The following is a 17,839-nucleotide window of genomic DNA, read 5'->3' on the forward strand; positions in this document are numbered from 1 at the left end:
GACGGACTCGCTGCAATCTGCATCGCAAAACGCAGAGGCCGAGCCGGGACCGGGGCTGTACCTGCAAGGCGGTAACTGCAAGCGATGCAGATCCAGGTGCCGGTGCGTGCGTGCGTACCTATCCCGGCCGCCGCACAGACTAGCTAGGTGCTCTTAAAACGCGCCCGACGCGAGAAACGGTCCAGATCACGCACGATTCTGTACTGTACTTGAAGCGTAGTCGTGTAGTACTCCACTAAAATGTTTACGTACCAGGCTGCTGGCATTTGACACAGTACTAAGATGTTGGCTTCGGCGTAATAAAAGGCCCATTTTGGCTGGCACCACACAGACACGCGACAGCCATCGTGCTCCATGCAGACTCGCTGTGTCCTTTAGATCATTCTAGGCAACGTTGCCTTCAAGTTCACAAAATCCTTTGGTGCATGGACACGATTGCATATATACCGAAGAAAAATTTAGGCTCATATCCGGCGTGTAGCCGGAGGCAAAGAATAATCCTTCTCACTGGGATATTGTGAAGCATATATACATCTCACACGTTGCAACCGCTATATATGTCTGCAGACGATAAGAAATGTTTGCTAATCGAGAATAGGCATACACACAAGCACGTACAGCCACCAGTGCCAATGGCATCGGACACCAGAAACACAAATCAACCTTCCAACCCGCTCATGGTGGCCAATGCGGCGGCGGTGCAGCTGCATCCAGAGCTGCTAATGGCCGCCAAGCGCGGGGACTATAGCAGGCTAGACGATCTCATGAGCAAGGACGATGGTGGATTGACGCCCCGCCATGTCACCCTCGACATCGACATCGAGGACGCCGACGATGAGCAGCAGCACTACGTGCCGGCGGCCGATTCGGTCCTCCACGCCGTCGCGTCCGGCGGGGACGGCGAGGAGTTCTTGCTGAGCTCGACGGTGGTCTGCCGGAAGGCTGAGCACCTCTTGGGCATGCGCAATGCAATGGGTGACACGCCCTTGCACTGCGCTGCTAGGGCCGGGAGCGTCAAGATGGTCTCCCATCTCATCGACCAAGCTCGGCGCGGCGGCGACAATGGCACGGCAAGGCTGCAAGCGGCGCTGAGGAAGCAGAATAATCAAGGGGAGACAGTCCTCCATGAGGCGCTCCGCTGGGCCGATGAGAAGATGGTCCAGCTGCTGGTGTCGGCGGACCCGGAGCTGGCTCGTTTTCCGCGCGCCAACGGCGGCACCTCGCCGTTGTACCTCGCCATCTTGCTGGGACGTGATGACATTGCGGAGCAGCTGTACCAAAGGGACAACCAACTATCTTACGCTGGACCAGATGGCCAGAACGCTCTGCATGCTGCGGTTCTAAGGAGCGAAAGTAAGAGTCCTTCTATTTTCTACTTCTTCTGTCGTAAGCACCGTATTGGACTTCTTTTGTTTCTTCGAAAAAGAGGACATTTTTAAGTCTCAAATAGCGAACATATCTCAATTATTACAACTCAAAATGACAACAAGCTAGGAAACCCTCCTAACCTATTGCCCTCGTGCCACTTCACAGCAGCAACAACGGTGATAGTAACAACCACATCAGACATCGCTGCATTGCCCAAATCATCGCCAACAGTGGCTCCGCCTCCATGATTAAGGACCACCGCACCGCATCGTCTTCAACACCATAGTGTATAATCGCAGCAGCTGCAAACACCACCACCTCCATGGCAGCCGTATTAGACCTGTAGCATAACATTATATTTCTTGATAAAATGCCAACACTATGCTCATGCCTCCACAATCTCCTTCTGGAAACCTAGTCAGAAGACAGTAAGGAGAATAACACTTATCTGCTGATATGTGCGTTGACCTCATTAAAAATCTCACGATGAGAAAATACTATGGGAAAAACTCGACTACAGGAAAAAGTATGTAACATTCAAATGTGATTTGGTTTGATGAAGATCATGAATCTCACTATGAGGTAAGCAGCTCATGAATCTCAGATATGGTTTTCGAGGATCAGAGTTGACAAGGACATGGTGAAAAGATCGGCCAGGTTTTCACTTGCTCTACGTCATGTTAGCCTTGACATATATAGCTATTGTTCATCTGTGCAATGCAAGATTTGTTACCCTCATAGAGGACAGTTGGAGAGGGTTTGTCCACTCCAACAACCAGTAGATTCTAAAGTATGTGGTGTAGCAACTTTCTCAGCCAAAAACACTATTTTGTATCCGTAAAAAAAACACTATTTTGTAGTTAATTACATACGAAGCTATGATCGCTAAATGATTAGCTGACATGGCAACAAGCATCGATTTAATAGATCCCCATGAGAGAACCTTATGCTGTTAATAGATCCCCAACTTTCGATTGAGTATCTCAATTATGCATGCTGTTGTATTTGGATTGACATTCATTTGTGCTCTTAATTAGCTGACCATGGAGTACCATGTAACTGTAGGGATGACAAAGAAGTTACTGGATTGGAACAAGGACCTTATCAAACACGGGGATCGATCAAGCGGAAGTACGCCTCTGCACTTTGCGGCATCATGGGATATCAAGAAAAGGGCCGGGCTAGAGAGTGATGTTAGCACAAGGGCCCAGCCATTATTAGATGCTTCGCCTCTGCACTTTGCAGCATTATTGGATATCAGTGATATTAGCACAAGGGCAGAGCTACTGCTAGATGCTTACGAGTCTTCGGCATATCAGCCCGACAAGACCGGATCGTTCCCCATACATGTGGCAGCTCTAGGGAACAACCTTGCTGTCGTCCGTGTGTTGCTGGAAAAGTGCCCCGGCTGTGTCCAACTACGAGATGCCCAGGGCAGGACACTCCTACACATTGCTGCCTCCAAAGACTACTGTCGTTTAGTTGGGCATATTATAAACCACCTTTTAGCTAAGGGCGTCCAGAGGTTTGCATCGACCGTGAATATGCAGGACAAGGAAGGCAACTCCGCAATACACTTTGCTGCCGCAAATGGGGCACCTGGGACCATCCGCCATCTCATTTGGAGAAAGGAAGTTGAGTTAAATCTACAAAATAACCAAGGCCGAACACCGCTGGATCTTGCACATAGCAGGACGCCCCCAGGGGTTTTCTTTGGATTGGTATGTAATATTATTTTTTACAAGGATTATTATCTTCAGGTATGCATGTATGTGTACTGTGTTTTGGAATAAAAAATATTTTTTTACAGGATCCAAATAATAGGGTGTACAGGATGCTAATGGTTGCTGGTTCTAGATTTGGCGTTCGCCGACGTGGTGAGAAGGAGCCCCCTATACTAAATGAAGAGAAGGAGGCAGACACAATCAGAGAGTCCACAACCATCGTTGGCGTTGTATCAGTGCTGATCCTAACGGTTTCATTTGCCGCCGCTTTCCAGTCACCTGGAGGATACAGCACGACGGATGACAAACGGGCAGGCACACCAGAACTCGCCAAGCTCTACTCCTTCCAGGCATTCGTCGTGGCAAATAACCTAGCGGCTCTGTGCTCCGGTATGGCCACCGTCAGCCTCATGTACGCTGGAGTGAGCACCGTCGACATACGCACACGCGTGTGGGCCTTCGTCATATCCGTCTTCTTCCTCAAGAGCTCAGCCCGGTGCCTCGCTGGCGCGTTCGTGTTCGGCACATACGCTGTGCTGGCTCCTGTTGCCCACACAATTGCTTTCCTCACATGGCTGTTTTCCTTCTTCATTCTGGTTGACATTGCTTGGTTCACATATGCAGTATGCGCGGATCAGCTAGCGCTTCTTCGCAGGCTGGGTCTGAGAGCATGCTTGAGTTTCGTGTATTCCCTCGTGGCCGTCCCCCTCGTGCAGCTGTGGCCGTATGTCATCGTTGCTGGCTTGATCGCATATCTCAAGGTCCATGGGATACATTGATCCGCATGCAGACTACCCGGCCGGCCATCTTGATAAGCAGACCAAACCGATCAATTTAAGTTGTTTATCTGAATGGTACTTTTTCCAGTTCATTCGATAGTGATACCAACTGTTGTTTTCAAAATAGCATCTGTAAACTATGCTTTGATTGCTTAATACATCCAGCGAGAATTTCTTAATTTCTTCAACCCTAAATGAGAACAAAATGAAGTGTGGCTATTGCTCATGAAAGTGGCCTTTTATAAGATAATGGTTGAGGACTTGTGGTAATGTACTGTTGGAGTATAGTGGTGAGAAAAAGGCAGGATTATGAAACATTGTCAACAGTTGACGTAAGGCGTAGGGACTAGGGAGTATACACAGTAGCATATACATTCACGATGAATCAGTTATGATAATGGTGCCATGGAAAGAAGTATGTGCATGTTTGGTTGCAGCTATCTGTGTTATGGGCTTCAGAGGGAAGAGGATGTTTTGGGTAGGCACAACAGTATATACTCCTTATTGATCAGTGATGACACAAACATCAGTTATTCATGGATATATCAGTAAAATGTGAGAATCTCCCCCCGAAGATGGGACTAAATACATATGGATGAAAAGTGGCATAGTTATCAGTCATTTGCAAGGACATCATTTGAGGACAATAATTTCCCAAACAAAAGGGGACCAAATATGTATGGTAAAAAAAGAGAGATTGTTCAGGATGCAATAACAAAGAAAATAGCATTTACATACCAGCTGGTTGATTGCTTTTGTATCTTCTCCTAATGATATGCGATAAGCAGCAACATCACTGTACTCTGCATATTAAAAGTGCAAGTTTTGGATTACAATGGGTAACTACAAGTAACACAATATTAATTGAGAATGAAGTTTGTTGTTGGATAGTTCAACAAAAAATTTCTGGGAGCAGCAAAACAAGGAAACTGAAATACAAGAATTGCAACGTGATGGGTAGATGTTTTCATGTCTTGAGGTTCTTGTTGTGGGAGCCATCAGCACAAACTGTGGTCGCACATATGGCTGAGTTGGGGGCCTAGGTCACCACTCAAAATCTTAAATAGCAAGAGAATTTATTTGTATCTTAAAGAAAAATACTCAAATTTCATTGAATTTATACAAGACATGTCCCCACTCAAACAATTCGCACCCACTAAGAATAATTTCTGGGTCCCTCCCTTGTCAGCACAACAATTCTGCGTAATAATGTACTTCAAAGCATCAACGATATGAAAACATTATCATGTTAAGTCGTTCACATACCAATATGACTATTAGTTGCATATCTTTCACTTGAAAGGAGCACAGCTAATCCCTGCACATCTGGCTGCTCGTCTGAAATTTAAAATATAAACGTTAATATAAAGCTCGGAATCAAACAGAACAGGAAATAGTTTGCTACAGAGGGATCATAACTATGCAAGGATCTGAAATTCACACCCCTCAAGAAAACATGCCTGCCTATATCATGTGAACATACAACAGACTGCCTAACCTAAGTCAACATGATCATTATACCCAGCTTCCAATAGCTCTGGAGAACCTCCAAACTGGACTTCTACATAACAGTATTACCACAATGTAACTATTTAAGCCCCGCAAACCTGAGGCTCCATATTTTCCTGCTATCTAGATCATATGAAAATAAATAGTCGACGGCCCTACATTCCAACTTATTAACAGTGCACATGAAGGAAAGTAGGAGACCGAGACAATACACGTTCTACCTTCGAAATCGAAGTAGTATTAAGCACACCTGGCCAAAATTGAAGGGCGCCCGACAGCAGACAGACCACAACTCAACGCATCCACGGAATGATTGAAGTTAAGAAAGTATGGCAATGCACACTCTGACGCTCCTCTAGGGGTTTAAATCGACCGCATCAATGAAAAGCTGAAAAGCCATCCGTCCCGTGGAATTCAACCCGGACTAGCGCGAAGCCAAATGCAACACCGAAAACCCTACATCCGCACTTCTCCTCCTGGGGTACTGAGCTTCGACCACAGGCGGCACAGCGAGCACTTAAGCTACCCGGCGACAATTCGCGGCGCCACTCGAGCAAGCACGGGCAGCGGAAAGCAACTCCCCACAGCACCACGGCTAGGGGGATAGCGCGCGAGCACCCGCGTTCCCCGCGTAGGCGCTTCTCCGAGTATAAGTCCGAGCAGATCGGGCGCGAACTGCTGGGAAGAGAGGAGGGGAGAGGGGGGGACGGAGTAAGGGGTTACCTCGAGGGAGAAGGTGGAGAGGGCGGCGATGGCCTCCTCGACGGGGATGGCCATGTCGCCGGCGGGCGGCAACGCCGGAGGAGGTGGTGGCTGGCGGAGTGGTCGGGACTCGGGAGCGGGGGGAGCGGGAGAGGAGGGAGGGGAGTTCGTGCAGGAGGACGGGAGGAGTTATCGAATGTCGTTGGAGTGGACTGGACCTGTTCATGAGCCCAGTTTGAGGGAAACCACGAGGCGGACCAGATTAGAGTGGGCCTTTCTATTGCTTGCTAGCCTGGATGAGCCCAGTCAAAGAGCTTGGCGATTCTAAAAAAAAAGGACGGAAAATCTATTTTCCTGCCGTACTTGAACCGTGCTCTGTTCCGTCCGATCCCCATCCAAAATCACACGATTAATTGCATCTCTCCACGCCTTCACGGGATACTTTTTCCCGTGCTTCCTCCTCCCCACGCTGCCCCTGCCCAGGATCTCCCTCCGAGCCCCCCCCCCCCCCCCCCCGCCTCCTGCCCGGGATCCTCCTTCACTCCTCTCCTTGTGCCTCTTCTCTGCATACTGCCCGGATGTCATGCGTGCCAACGGAAGAGTTGATTCAAGGTCCTTCATGGTGGAGAGGAATGGAGGTGGACCTAACCCACGAGAGTGGCGGCGGTGATGTCAGAGCCAACGGAGGGATCTCGACCAGCTCTCCAGGTGGTGGCTGTCAGGCTGTGTACCACCTCTAACTCCTCGACAGGGATGCCTTGGGGTGGTATGTTCTCCTGGTCTTCGAGCCAATTCTTGCCGACCACATCCACAACACCTTCCTTGTTCACTTCCTCGACTAGAGCATTGCCACACTAAGCATCGGTAATGTTTCTAGCACTGAAATCATGGACCTGCTGGTGCCCGACATGTTTTTTTAGGCAAATAAGGTGGCCACAGGCTGCAGCCTACCAGGAGCCTGAAGTGAGGAATTAGTGGGTACGTTTTGGCTGCAGATGCATTGATGATTGGTGTGTAATTTCTCCTTTGCCTCTAACAGTTCTACAGTGAGCTTAAGTTTGTTTTATTGGAGTGCTACTAGGGAAGTTGTTTGATGCACTGGAGGTGTTCGATGAAATAGTGGCTCGGGTTTATTCTATGCACGGGAGGTGTGTATTCTTGTTGCCAGTGTCGAAACCAGAAAAATAATCATTAGTGTTAGTGTGCTAAATATATAGGTGTCATTGCATATTTGTAATTGTGCTTTGCTATCTCAAAGAAGAACGGTCAGAAATCTTTCGTGTCAACTGACACCAACGGCTATACATTGGTTCCGCCCCTACTTGTTGCTGCAGCGAGTGTCTATTTTGATCCATAGCTTCTTCTTTTCATTGTCTTTCTTATTGACAAGGCACATGTACTTCCTGTATGTCTTTGCGATATGCTCAGGAGGAACTTTATTTGTTGTGCTAGCTTATTGTTTAGTACTTAGTTCACTAAGGCAATGGTGTAGTGTCCCAGCCGTTTATGTAGTAGTTAATCACCGTAGCAAGTCCAGCTTATAGTTATCACCACCTCAATTATGTTGTTACCGATTTGTCCATGTTACAGTTATCACTATGACAGCAATGTAGTTACCAAGTAAGATCTAGTGTTTTGAACCCAATAACTACACATTAAATAGCTTTGTAACTTGTATATTTACTCGTTGGTAACTTCCAAGTTTGAAAAAACTTCACCTAAAAATATTGTATCTATGTGTGAATAATCTGGTATGGTAACCCAATGTATTATTGATTGATAACTTTTTATCTCAAATGAAGTCACCGAAGCATCCCTAAGTGGGTCATAGTTTTTAAGCTCGTAAATAAGTGTGAATGGTTAAGTAACTCAATCATTTATGGGTTGATAACTTCCAAACGAAAAAAAAGTAGTCTAGAACATACCGAATTGTTCATTCGTTAAAGTTACAGCTACCATCATGACACACGTGTAATTATCCAACCGTTAAGGTTACAGTTACAACCATGACACTCGTGTAGGTATCCAGTCATTTAGGTTACAGTTACCATCATCACACTAAAGTAGTTATCCAGTCATTTATGTTACAGTTACCATCGTGACACTCATGTGGTTATCTAGTCACGTAGGTTATAGTATTCCTCCGTCCAAGGATGTCTCAACTTTGATTAAATTTGAATGCATCTATACACTAAGTCATGTTTAGATACATCAAAATTTTGACAAAGTTGAAACATATTTTGTGAAGGGAGTACAAATTCTATTGTAGCATTGCTGGACTGACACAGTGGCACTCTGGCGTCTGGCTTCTTCTAGGCAAGGAAAAGGCAGTAGCGCAAGGCGAAGAAAAGTTGCAGTCAAGTCTTGCCCACGCGTGGGTGTCTCGTCGTAGCCTCGTAGGCGTACGGGCGTAGCATCTTATGCTAATCGATGCGCAACGACGCCGGTCTAGACGTCCAACCGGCGGTGGATCTGCAGGTGCAGCTGGTGAGAGCGCATGCATGTGGCTCCCTTTGATTGCACGGACGATTCACTGCAACCTGCATCGCAAAACGCAGAGGCCGGACCAGGCCGGGACCGGGACCGGAGCTGTTGTACCGGTAACTGCAAACGATGCAGATCCAGGCTCCGGGGACCATCATCTGTCCATCGATAGCCCTACAGGCTACGGTGTGCGTGCGTAACGTGGGTGAGAGCGGGCTAGTTAGTTAGTCATCGATGGCCCGGCCAGATCACGCAGCTTCTGCAGTGTAGGTGCAGTCATGCATGTAGACCAAACGAATCGGGACAAACTATACGAGTACGAAGTACAAGTAAGTTTTATAGTGTACGTACTATACCAGGCTACTAGCATTTGACACAGTACTAAGACGTTGCCTATTGGCTTCAGTACTAAGACGTTGCCTATTGGCTTCGGTGTGATTAAAGGCCCATCTTGCTCGACGACATATGCAAAATACTCCTGAGCCCTTGTTCGTGTTAGTCTGTCTTTTAGATATTTGAGTAGTTTGGGTGTTCAACTGTTCACCCAAAACTCTTAAAAATCCAAAGAAACACTATGAGATGTGTTTTAATTTGCTACAAAATTGGAGTGTTTTGTGAGAGAAAACTGGACATGATCCCCTCTAAACCTTCCATACCAAAAAACCAGCTGAGATTTCAATTTAGAGCGGATAAACTTGACCCGAGTTTAGACTGATGGCGTAGTACGACCGACTGCAGCCGTTTCTTTCGATCACTGACCCCCGTTGTTAATTTCGCCTGCCCCCAATCGCTGCCGATCGATCTGACGCAACGCGGGTTTCACTCGTTTCTTGCAGATCCGGTCGGCCGGCGACAGAGGCAGCAGGCGCCCTCCACCGTGAGTCCGTAGCCTGTACTACTCCGGAGACTGGCGCAACGACTGTGTACCGTTCCAGGGCCGTACCGCGACGTGTGAAGACAACAACAAAGACGGGACAATTCGTACGGGACTGAACCCGAGCGGCGCGCTGTGTTAGCTCATATCACTCTCCAGATTAAACAAACACAAGGAGTGGCACGGCAACAGCCTTTATAATTTCTTCCGGGGAAATGGAACAAACAACCGTTCTCTCGTCAGAGTTTAACACGAGACAGCCGCCAGCCGGAGCGAGACAGCACTGAAGTTTTTTGACGAAGAAGCACAGCGTGCTCTTTATATATTAAAGGAGGAAGACCAAGGTCAACCACGGAAGAAAATACAAAGGTTACAGCAACAAGGAAAAAACGAAAGAAAAGAAACAGAGCAGCTCAACAATCAAGGGACATCATCGGGTCCAGAGAGCAAAGCTCCGATGCCCTTGCCATCGATAAGACGCCACAACCCATCATCGCTCTTGAAAAACTGAAAAACACTGGTTGGAGGGGTGCTCTTGGCGTTGAAGATCCGGCAGTTTCGCTCCTTTCGTAAAGAACAAAGAGACAACAGAAACAGGCCCCGGCGGCGTATTTGGACATCGTCTGTCTGGCCGTCTCAATGCGGTCAGTCCACCACTCCACCATCGAGCAGGTCGGTTTCCAAGAAGAAGGATCAAAGGACGGGGCTCCAATCCAAATAGCGATTAAGTGCCAAACTAACAGTCGACGAAGATGTGCACTGCCTCTTCCTTAGCGTGAAGACAGAAAGGACACCATTTATAATTGGGAATGTTTTTCCGTTCAAGGAGGTCGACGGTAGGAACCTGTGCTGCACCAAGAGCCAGGCGAAAAATTTGCACTTCTCGAACGCCCAACATTTCCAGAACAGCTGAGAGTACGGTTGCCGCACAAGGCCTTGAAATTGAACGAGATACGCCGACTTGGCAGTATAGGAGCCAGAAGAGCAAAGCTTACACCTGATGTCGAGATACAGCACTGAAGTTACCAAACCAAAAGAACCTTAGCCAGGTCTCTCTCGATCGCGTGCAACACACTGGCCTGCCCGGCTGCCCCTTCCGGCTTCCGTTATCCCGTAGTATGTATCGTTTTCCGTTTCCTTTTTGCGGCCCACGCAATAAGTGACGACGCACGTACGGCTCCACGCAACGTGGCATGCAATAAGTGACCCATAAAACGGCTTCACGGGAGCGGCATGATCCAACCGAACACACACGACTGGCTTCTACGACTACGGATACGAATCTCGTACGGCTGTACTCGCGACTAACCTCGGAGCTAGGCTGTACAGTTCGTAACATTGGATCTTTATTCTTCCTCTTTTTGCTTTGTTTTTCATCATCAGCAGTTAAAATAAATAACGGAAGTAAAGTGATGGTTAGCTGAACATGGGCATAGGCTGGCTTGTTTACTTCTCTCTCTTTTTCTACTGCAACCAGGAAATGAAAAGGTGACAGAGGACTGTAGCCATCGAAAACAATTAACAGGCCCTGTAAAGCGTGTCCATGAGAGCAGGCTAGCTAGAGGGTCTCTGCCAATTAGCGAGGTGCCTTCAGATCAAGGCAACTTGGCACTGACAGCGTTATTAATCGAATCAAACATGCTATACTAAAGCAAGTTCAGATTATAATCTGCCGCTAATGATGCATGCATGCATGCCCGGACAAAGCAACAGTGGACATGGTTAGTTGCTGCAGGTTCGTGGCACCCAGTGCAAGATTCAGACAAGTTGACCAGTAAATGGCCTAGCTAATTTGGGAGGGCACAGGAGAAGGTCCAGCGGCCAGAGGTAGACAGATCACTACAGTCCATCCCAAGGGACCACTGCAACCGCAACCAATGACACAGAGCTGGCACACACAGACAGGACAGTAAGTCACAATTACTTTGCCTTAAACAACTGCGCTAATGAGCAAGGAGTAAAGCATTTTAAAAGCACGTCGATCTTGGGAGTTAAGCTGCTGTTGGATCCATAAAAGAACGCAGGGATAAGGGATAACCCATCACTTCAAGAAGGAAAAAGAAAGCTGTTATCCCCCAGGAATGTCAATGCGGTTTGCTGCTTGTCTTGCCTGGCCGTTTTTAACTCGTCTTTTACCTCCTCACTGCAGGTGGCCAGGCTGCAAGTGCAAGTTGAGCAGAGGAGGAGGACAAGATAATTAGTAAACAAAGTAGAATGAAAGGTGGAAGCATTTGGACTGTTGTAGGTTTTCAAGGAGGGAAGCACATGGACTCTCTTGATTCTTGAACACGGTTAGTTATAAAATATTGCTTTGGAAGTGGAGTGACACGTGATCTTTCTCTAGGGAGCTTGCAATTGTTACCAATAAACCCTGCACAGTTCTAATGAGCTTTCAGTAAGTACGAGTACCTTTTTCTGTCACCGCACAGAGAGAATAACATGTGGACAGAGATTTTCTGAAATGCAGCTGTATTCATAAACATTATTATTATCACTGTAGAATGTATCAATTGCAATGCTTACAGGGAGGAGGTGTGTGGGGACACTTGACTTGAGCGTACAGAGCAGGATATGAGTAAGAGGACAGTATACACACACGACAAGTCAAGAACCGAGCCTCTTTAGCAACGGTCTCCACCAGATTGGAAATAAAAAGCCACCACAGGTGGACACCACAGGGCAGGGAAATTGAAAGCAGCAGCTAGCATCAATGGCACCCGGCAAATTCTGAAAATGCCTCCTCAACCAACTCGCTCAGAACCTCCCCACATATCTCCTTGCTGATTTCATCCACCTCCAATCGAAGCGTTTTGGGCCACCCTCTTCCTTCGATCTCCCTGCCGACAACCCAATCTGCTGCCACGCCCACATTGTCTAGCCCATTGACCATATGTGCCTCGTCATCCAAGAGCCAACCTTTCACTAGCTTCCATGCCTCATCGGCTACCAGCTCATCGTCACGAGAGGCAACTCGACGTGCGTTAACAATTGGCCAGGTGCAAGGGTATGCACACCAGAGTCTGCTCTGGCCAATGTCAAGCAGGGCGGCATTGACGGAATCGATGAGGAGTCTCTGGTTTGACCGCCTCTCATCCTCCACTTTGCGTTCCAGGAATTGGTCGACCACATCTGGACCTAGAGGGCAGTCGAGTGAATGCCACTGGACGAAGATATCGTTGGTCTGCTTGTTACAGAAACCAGCGGAAAATAGGATCTTCTCGACGAACTCATACTGTTCTTGCTCATGGCAATCTTCTTTGCTAGAACATGGCACGGCCTCTTCAGAAGAGTCGTCAAATGATAAAGTCCGCGCAACTGATCCAATGGGAAGACATCTTGATAAAGGTTCTGTGAGCATGATAAATAGTGGCGTTAAAGACGAGCTAGTACCATCTGCTATGGCCTAGCCAACACAGATTAAGCGCACATAATTGGTATACTTGCTTTAGCATAACTTTGTATCAGCAGTAATAGCTCATGGTGATACCAATAAGGGTTAATCATGAAGCGCGGCAGTTAGCACACATCAATCAGATTGGCAAAAAATTATTAGACACCACGTGTAATGATGCTTTACCTTGTTTAGCGGTGATTGCGCTTTCTGATGAACCAGGGGACTTTTCATTAGTATCCTCGAATGATGCATCAAGAACTGATGTAGGACTGGGTTGATTCAAGTGGGAATTTCGAATCTCAAATGAGAGTGCTTTCCAGAGAGAAATTGGAGCCTGCAAGACATTCTGTCCAAGTTAACAAACCTACCACATTCCAGGTTGAAAAGCTATGTTTAAATTTAGGTAACAAAAATACCTTAGAAGAAGAAGGCGCCTCTGGCTCATTGGTCCGAACTACTGTCGTTGCATAATCAAACTTAGCTTCTAAATTTTCTGAAGAAACATTCTCTTGTAAGCTTGCACAAGCTGGATGTGATACATCCGAGCTATCAACTGCTACATTACTGGCCGAAAGAACTCTGCGGAGAGATGAGGTAAGCTTCTCTTTACCAGCTTTCTTACGCAATGAGAAGAAGCTCGAAATCTTTCCCTTGAGAGATGACTTCCCATTCTTAGGCTTGGCCTCCTCCTTTGGCGTTGTGTGCTCTTTATGTTGAGGATCTGAAGATCTAGCATCAAAACGCAGGCTGTCGAAGGCTGATGAAGAGACTGGAACAGATTTAGACCTTGAAATTTTCTTGATGGACATTTCTCCTTGTCCACCATCAATAGAACAATTTGATGGCACAGCGAGTCTTGGTTCATTGCCACACAACGGTTTGCTGGAATTAGTCACCACTTGATCAGCAACCTCTTCTTTCTTCACATCAGACATGGCAAGCATTTCTCCAAGTGTGCTCAAGCTCCTTCGCACTAGCACCCTTTCTCGGCTAATCTCATTAGAAGATGAACTTGGCCACCTATCAGAGGCATGTTTCTTACCCTCCCTAGCTACATGAGACTCAGGAGAACAAGAAGCGTGGCTTAAAGATGAGCTGAAGTAAGGATTGCTGAACCGATATATGTAATCCCAAGAATGGCGTGATGTTGGACTTCCAATATCTGAACCACTGAAGCTACTGCACTCTTCTTCAGCACGGCCAGAGTATGATCTATCTCGGCTCACCTTGTTTGACGGTATGCTGCCCTGCAAACATTCATCATGCTGATGGCACATGCCATGTACCGACCAGTCTATCTCATCGCTCAAATGCCTTGATACATTAGGAGCTTCAGAATCATCAGGGTTATCATGACCAGTTTCTTGAAACTTCTGCACTGAGGTAATTGCTGAGTTAGGTTTCAAGACCACTATCCGGGTGTGCTGTGGAAGCCTTTCTGCTTTGTAATGACTTGCAGTAGACTTCCTATGAAGCTTGCTTTTATCTGTTCTGCTCCCATTAACTGCATGGTTTTGCTGCCTTCTAATTGCTTTTTCACTCTGCATCTCCACTGATTTGGCAGGTTTCAACACAGTTATCCGCTTCCTCTGGGGTGATGTTGGTGCAGAATGAAATTCATCAGATTGCTTCGCAAACAGTGAGTTAGGTTCTTCAAGAAATCTGAGAAACAAATCCTTATTTGAATTCAAAATCTCGAGAGCATCATGGAATTCCTTTGATTGGAGAAGATTCTCATGTGATGCTAGCTGCTTTGCTTCGACGAACTTCTGCCGGACAAGATCCATTCTTTTCTGGTCATGATCTTCATGCGGTCTCCCTCTCCGTGAAGAATCATTGCTCAAATGCTCACTCCTTTGTGGCTGGTATCCAACTTCGTAGACATCCTTATATTCCACACTTTCAACAAAGCTTGTGCGCTTGTCGAATGACAGTTGGTTGTTAACTCTTGCCAAGGTAGTTGATAAATGACCTTCCGGAAATCTCCTCCTGCTGGAAGATTGAACAGGCTTGGGAAGGGCCACAGCTTCATCAAGTCCCATCAGCCTTGCCACAACATTAGTGGTCTTCTGGTTCGAGTCCCCCTCTGCCATCTCCTGCGCTATCAGCATTTTCATGGGCGTAGCACAAGATCTATCAGACGAGCTCCTCCTCATGCTGCCGGTCACCTGACAACATGGATCATTTAGGTGATCAGCAAACTGTGAACAGTTGAGACTTGACAGTTGACACTGAACAAACAGGTAGTTGCCAGAATGCCAGTAGTATCAATAGCTGGAAAAAAAAAACTCTGCTTACTGTCTTGAAATCAGCATACTCCTTCCTGTCCGACTGAGTTCCTCTGACCGGAGAACCTGCCAGGAAGGAGAAGATCCATAATTAGTAGGAGATCCCACACCTTCCTAACTGAAGAACCAATCATCAAAGATATTATTTCCCACGAAAATCAACACGGAGTTAATCATGAAGGCAAAAATCATTCAGTTTTGGTAGTTGCATAACGTTACCATCTCTTGTAGCAACCCTGGCGCTGGCTCCAGCGCTCAAATCAAACAAATTGATCATTCTTTACTCCCACCACCAGCGGAAACAGCTGCAACGAAAATCGCCTCCACCAAAATTTGGCCAGTGCCTGGAGATGAGAAAACAGCAGGAGTGGAAATAAGTCAGTAAGAATGAGGAACTGCCACAGCTAAAAATAATAACCAAAGCAAGGAAACGAACAAATGTCGGAATTTTTTTGGAAATTTCAGCCGGATTAAAAGCTAAAACCGAGCCACACTGAGGAAAGGTGAGGTAGCAGAGAATTTAAACGATAGGGACGCCATGCTGGCGGGTGCCGCTCATCGTAGCCCGTGAATAGGCACGAACAAACAGCAGCGCAAAAAAGGCAGAAAATAGAGCACGAACGAAAGGGGAGGCCGAGGATGGCAAGATCCCATTCTCCTTCTGCGCCAATTCGCTCCAATTCCGCGTCGAGGAGCCCCGAACGGCAATCCGGCAGCCCAAACGGGCACGGCTTGGCTCAGGCGAAGAGCTCGCAGAGGGGCGGGATCAAGCGTGCAAGGAAGAAGGAAACCAACTAACGAGGCGAGAGAGAAACCAAAAGGCGAAGGTAGCGGGGCACGGACCAGTGTGGACAGTGTGGTGCGGCGGCGAGGGCGAGTCGGCGACGACAGCCGCCGGTGGCGGCGGCAGCGGCAGCTTCGGGTCGCCGGCAACCGTGGAGGCCCCCCACCGGCGCTGTAGGGAGGGGTGGGAGAGCGAGCGAGGGGACGTGGGGTGGGGTGGGTGGGTGCGCGCGTGCGTGGGTTCTTGAGCTTTTGTATCGTAGCGGATGTGGAGAAAGCGAGGGGAGAGGTTGGTTGTTGGATTAACGGCGAGGAGCTAGCCGGAGCCCGAAGGTGGGAAACGAGAACCATTGCGAAATTTACAATGCACCGGACTACCGGAGATGCTTTTCATCACTCCACGGTGGATATTTGTTTATTTATTTATTCATATTTTTGGAGAAAATAACTTATTCATATTAGAACATGTCCAGCTGTAAATTTTGCTGAAAAAAAGGGCTGTTTGGCAAAGGGTATTATCACGTTCTCATCGACTCCTGCAATTGCACATGTAATATCATTGTACGTACGCCTCCATCGCAAGACGCCATCCTAAAGACACAAAACCTTACAAAAGAGCTACACAAACTACTTGTCAGACGTCGGTTTACCTCATCTCCCGATGCCAACGATTAGAGATGAGAGGAACGGACAAAAAAATTGCAACTTTGATGGGCCCGCCCTTTAAAATTTTAGCAGCCCTTTCATTGCACGGTACTATAAATATGAAAATTTAGTTGTATTTGTATGCAATATCAACAATTGCAATTCCTACATCTGATCCATCTTCAAGGCTATAATGGCAGTATGATTGTGTGAGAATACGAGTTCTGTTTGGAAATGCTTCCTCCGTCCCATATTCAGTGACTTAAATTTGTCCAAATATGATTATATCTATATATAAAAGCGTTTAGATACATGTAATAGAAAGTCACTTAACATGATACGGAAAGAGTAAATGATAAGATAAGCGACAATAATATATGGCATACGATGTTTCCCTTCCTTTTATTTGGAAGACGGGCATACTCATCTCCCTCCCGCTCTTCTCTATAACCTCTGGAGTCGCTGGACCGTAGCGTAGAGATGCGCGTATAGTTGTGGTATTGTACACCCATGTCGATCGCCGCGTTCAGCTCGGTCTCGCCCGCTCGATCAGAAAATGGACGCGCCGGAGTCCGGACCAACTCTCGCTGGCAGTACCGCATGTCCACATTTGTTGCCGTTTCGACAGTCTCGCGCGCGGACCAATGCGTTTGAACGAGCCGACACGCCCATGAGCAGCTCATCGCGTCAGGCTTTTGTTTTTATCATCGCTCAGTCTCAAGCCCGGATCGAGCGTTTGTGCCGTGGCCCTGTACGTTTGCCTGACTGTCCGCCAAACCGTTGCTGGCTAGCTTTGCTGCCTTCTGCCGTGCGTCCAGCGTCGATCGACCGCCGCCGCTGGGGTTCATATGTTTCCTTCCTACCGTCACCGGGGATCGATGGTCGTGGCAGCAGCAGAGCAAGAAGCTGGACCCATCTTTTCACTGAGAGTGCCCCCAGTCTTTTCACTGAGAGTGCCTCCACTGGTCCTTTTGGGTCCGTCCCTCCCATGTACACCGATTCCCTGCCCGAGGCAGTCGGCAGAAACAAAATACTGAGCTTTCGAAGCCAAACGGGGTCGATACATTATTGCTTTGCTAGCCCCGCGCGCTATCGGCTGCATCTGCACTACACCGCACTCCACTGCTTGCTGGACAGCGTGGCGGTGTACGCTACTACGTACACGGTAGTACTACTATATGCTATATGCTCTTGTAGTTGCAGGTCGCTGAGCGGTCGTCGGTCGATGCATTTGGCATTTCCTCCCTTATTTTTTCGAGACGGTCCACGCCACACGGTTTATGCATGCT

At 47.5% G+C, this 17,839-nt stretch overlaps 3 protein-coding genes across 4 annotated transcripts; 1 reads left to right on the top strand and 2 right to left on the bottom strand.

Annotated features, from left to right (window-relative positions):
* Positions 1-516: 516 nt before the first annotated feature.
* LOC100844147 (protein ACCELERATED CELL DEATH 6) lies at positions 517-4,186 on the top strand. The gene is made up of 3 exons (XM_003562054.3): positions 517-1,353; positions 2,434-3,089; positions 3,179-4,186. The coding sequence occupies exons 1-3, from the start codon at positions 558-560 to the stop codon at positions 3,869-3,871; spliced, it is 2,145 nt and encodes a 714-aa protein (XP_003562102.2). The 5' UTR covers positions 517-557; the 3' UTR covers positions 3,872-4,186.
* On the bottom strand, positions 1,383-6,314 carry LOC106866521. Of its 2 annotated transcripts, none has more exons than XM_024458137.1 (4): positions 6,104-6,314; positions 5,138-5,209; positions 4,610-4,674; positions 1,383-1,708 (listed from the first exon to the last, which is right to left on the bottom strand). In XM_024458137.1, exons 1-4 carry the CDS (start codon positions 6,306-6,308, stop codon positions 1,703-1,705), a joined length of 348 nt encoding a protein of 115 aa, XP_024313905.1. In that variant the 5' UTR covers positions 6,309-6,314; the 3' UTR covers positions 1,383-1,702. The 2 variants fall into 2 exon arrangements, with proteins under 2 accessions (XP_024313905.1, XP_024313904.1); XM_024458136.1 differs by having other exon boundaries at positions 1,383-1,782.
* Positions 6,315-11,892: 5,578 nt separating this feature from the next.
* LOC100833211 lies at positions 11,893-16,129 on the bottom strand. Its single transcript, XM_003558782.4, has 6 exons — positions 15,966-16,129; positions 15,342-15,466; positions 15,133-15,188; positions 13,251-15,002; positions 13,018-13,168; positions 11,893-12,788 (listed from the first exon to the last, which is right to left on the bottom strand). Exons 2-6 carry the CDS (start codon positions 15,397-15,399, stop codon positions 12,148-12,150), a joined length of 2,658 nt encoding a protein of 885 aa, XP_003558830.1. The 5' UTR covers positions 15,400-15,466; positions 15,966-16,129; the 3' UTR covers positions 11,893-12,147.
* Positions 16,130-17,839: the final 1,710 nt, after the last annotated feature.

This window comes from Brachypodium distachyon, chromosome 1 (genome assembly GCF_000005505.3).
Source record: "Brachypodium distachyon strain Bd21 chromosome 1, Brachypodium_distachyon_v3.0, whole genome shotgun sequence".
NCBI classification, from domain to species: domain Eukaryota; kingdom Viridiplantae; phylum Streptophyta; class Magnoliopsida; order Poales; family Poaceae; genus Brachypodium; species Brachypodium distachyon.

What these genes read in the sequence shown, in the direction of transcription:
- LOC100844147 (XM_003562054.3), top strand. Translation starts at nt 558, where the DNA reads ATGTCTGCAGACGATAAGAAATGTTTGCTAATCGAGAATAGGCATACA. An exon ending in TGCGGTTCTAAGGAGCGAAA is followed by an intron (nt 1,354 to 2,433) that starts GTAAGAGTCCTT and finishes ATGTAACTGTAG; the next exon opens with GGATGACAAAGAAGTTACTG. An exon ending in CAGGGGTTTTCTTTGGATTG is followed by an intron (nt 3,090 to 3,178) that starts GTATGTAATATT and finishes ATTTTTTTACAG; the next exon opens with GATCCAAATAATAGGGTGTA.
- LOC100833211 (XM_003558782.4), bottom strand. Translation starts at nt 15,399, where the DNA reads ATGATCAATTTGTTTGATTTGAGCGCTGGAGCCAGCGCCAGGGTTGCT. An exon ending in AGTATGCTGATTTCAAGACA is followed by an intron (nt 15,003 to 15,132) that starts GTAAGCAGAGTT and finishes CCATGTTGTCAG; the next exon opens with GTGACCGGCAGCATGAGGAG. An exon ending in AGGCGCCTTCTTCTTCTAAG is followed by an intron (nt 13,169 to 13,250) that starts GTATTTTTGTTA and finishes AATGTCTTGCAG; the next exon opens with GCTCCAATTTCTCTCTGGAA.
- LOC106866521 (XM_024458136.1), bottom strand. Translation starts at nt 6,308, where the DNA reads ATGAACAGGTCCAGTCCACTCCAACGACATTCGATAACTCCTCCCGTC. An exon ending in TCTCCACCTTCTCCCTCGAG is followed by an intron (nt 5,210 to 6,103) that starts GTAACCCCTTAC and finishes TTTAAATTTCAG; the next exon opens with ACGAGCAGCCAGATGTGCAG. An exon ending in TGCAACTAATAGTCATATTG is followed by an intron (nt 4,675 to 5,137) that starts GTATGTGAACGA and finishes TTTAATATGCAG; the next exon opens with AGTACAGTGATGTTGCTGCT.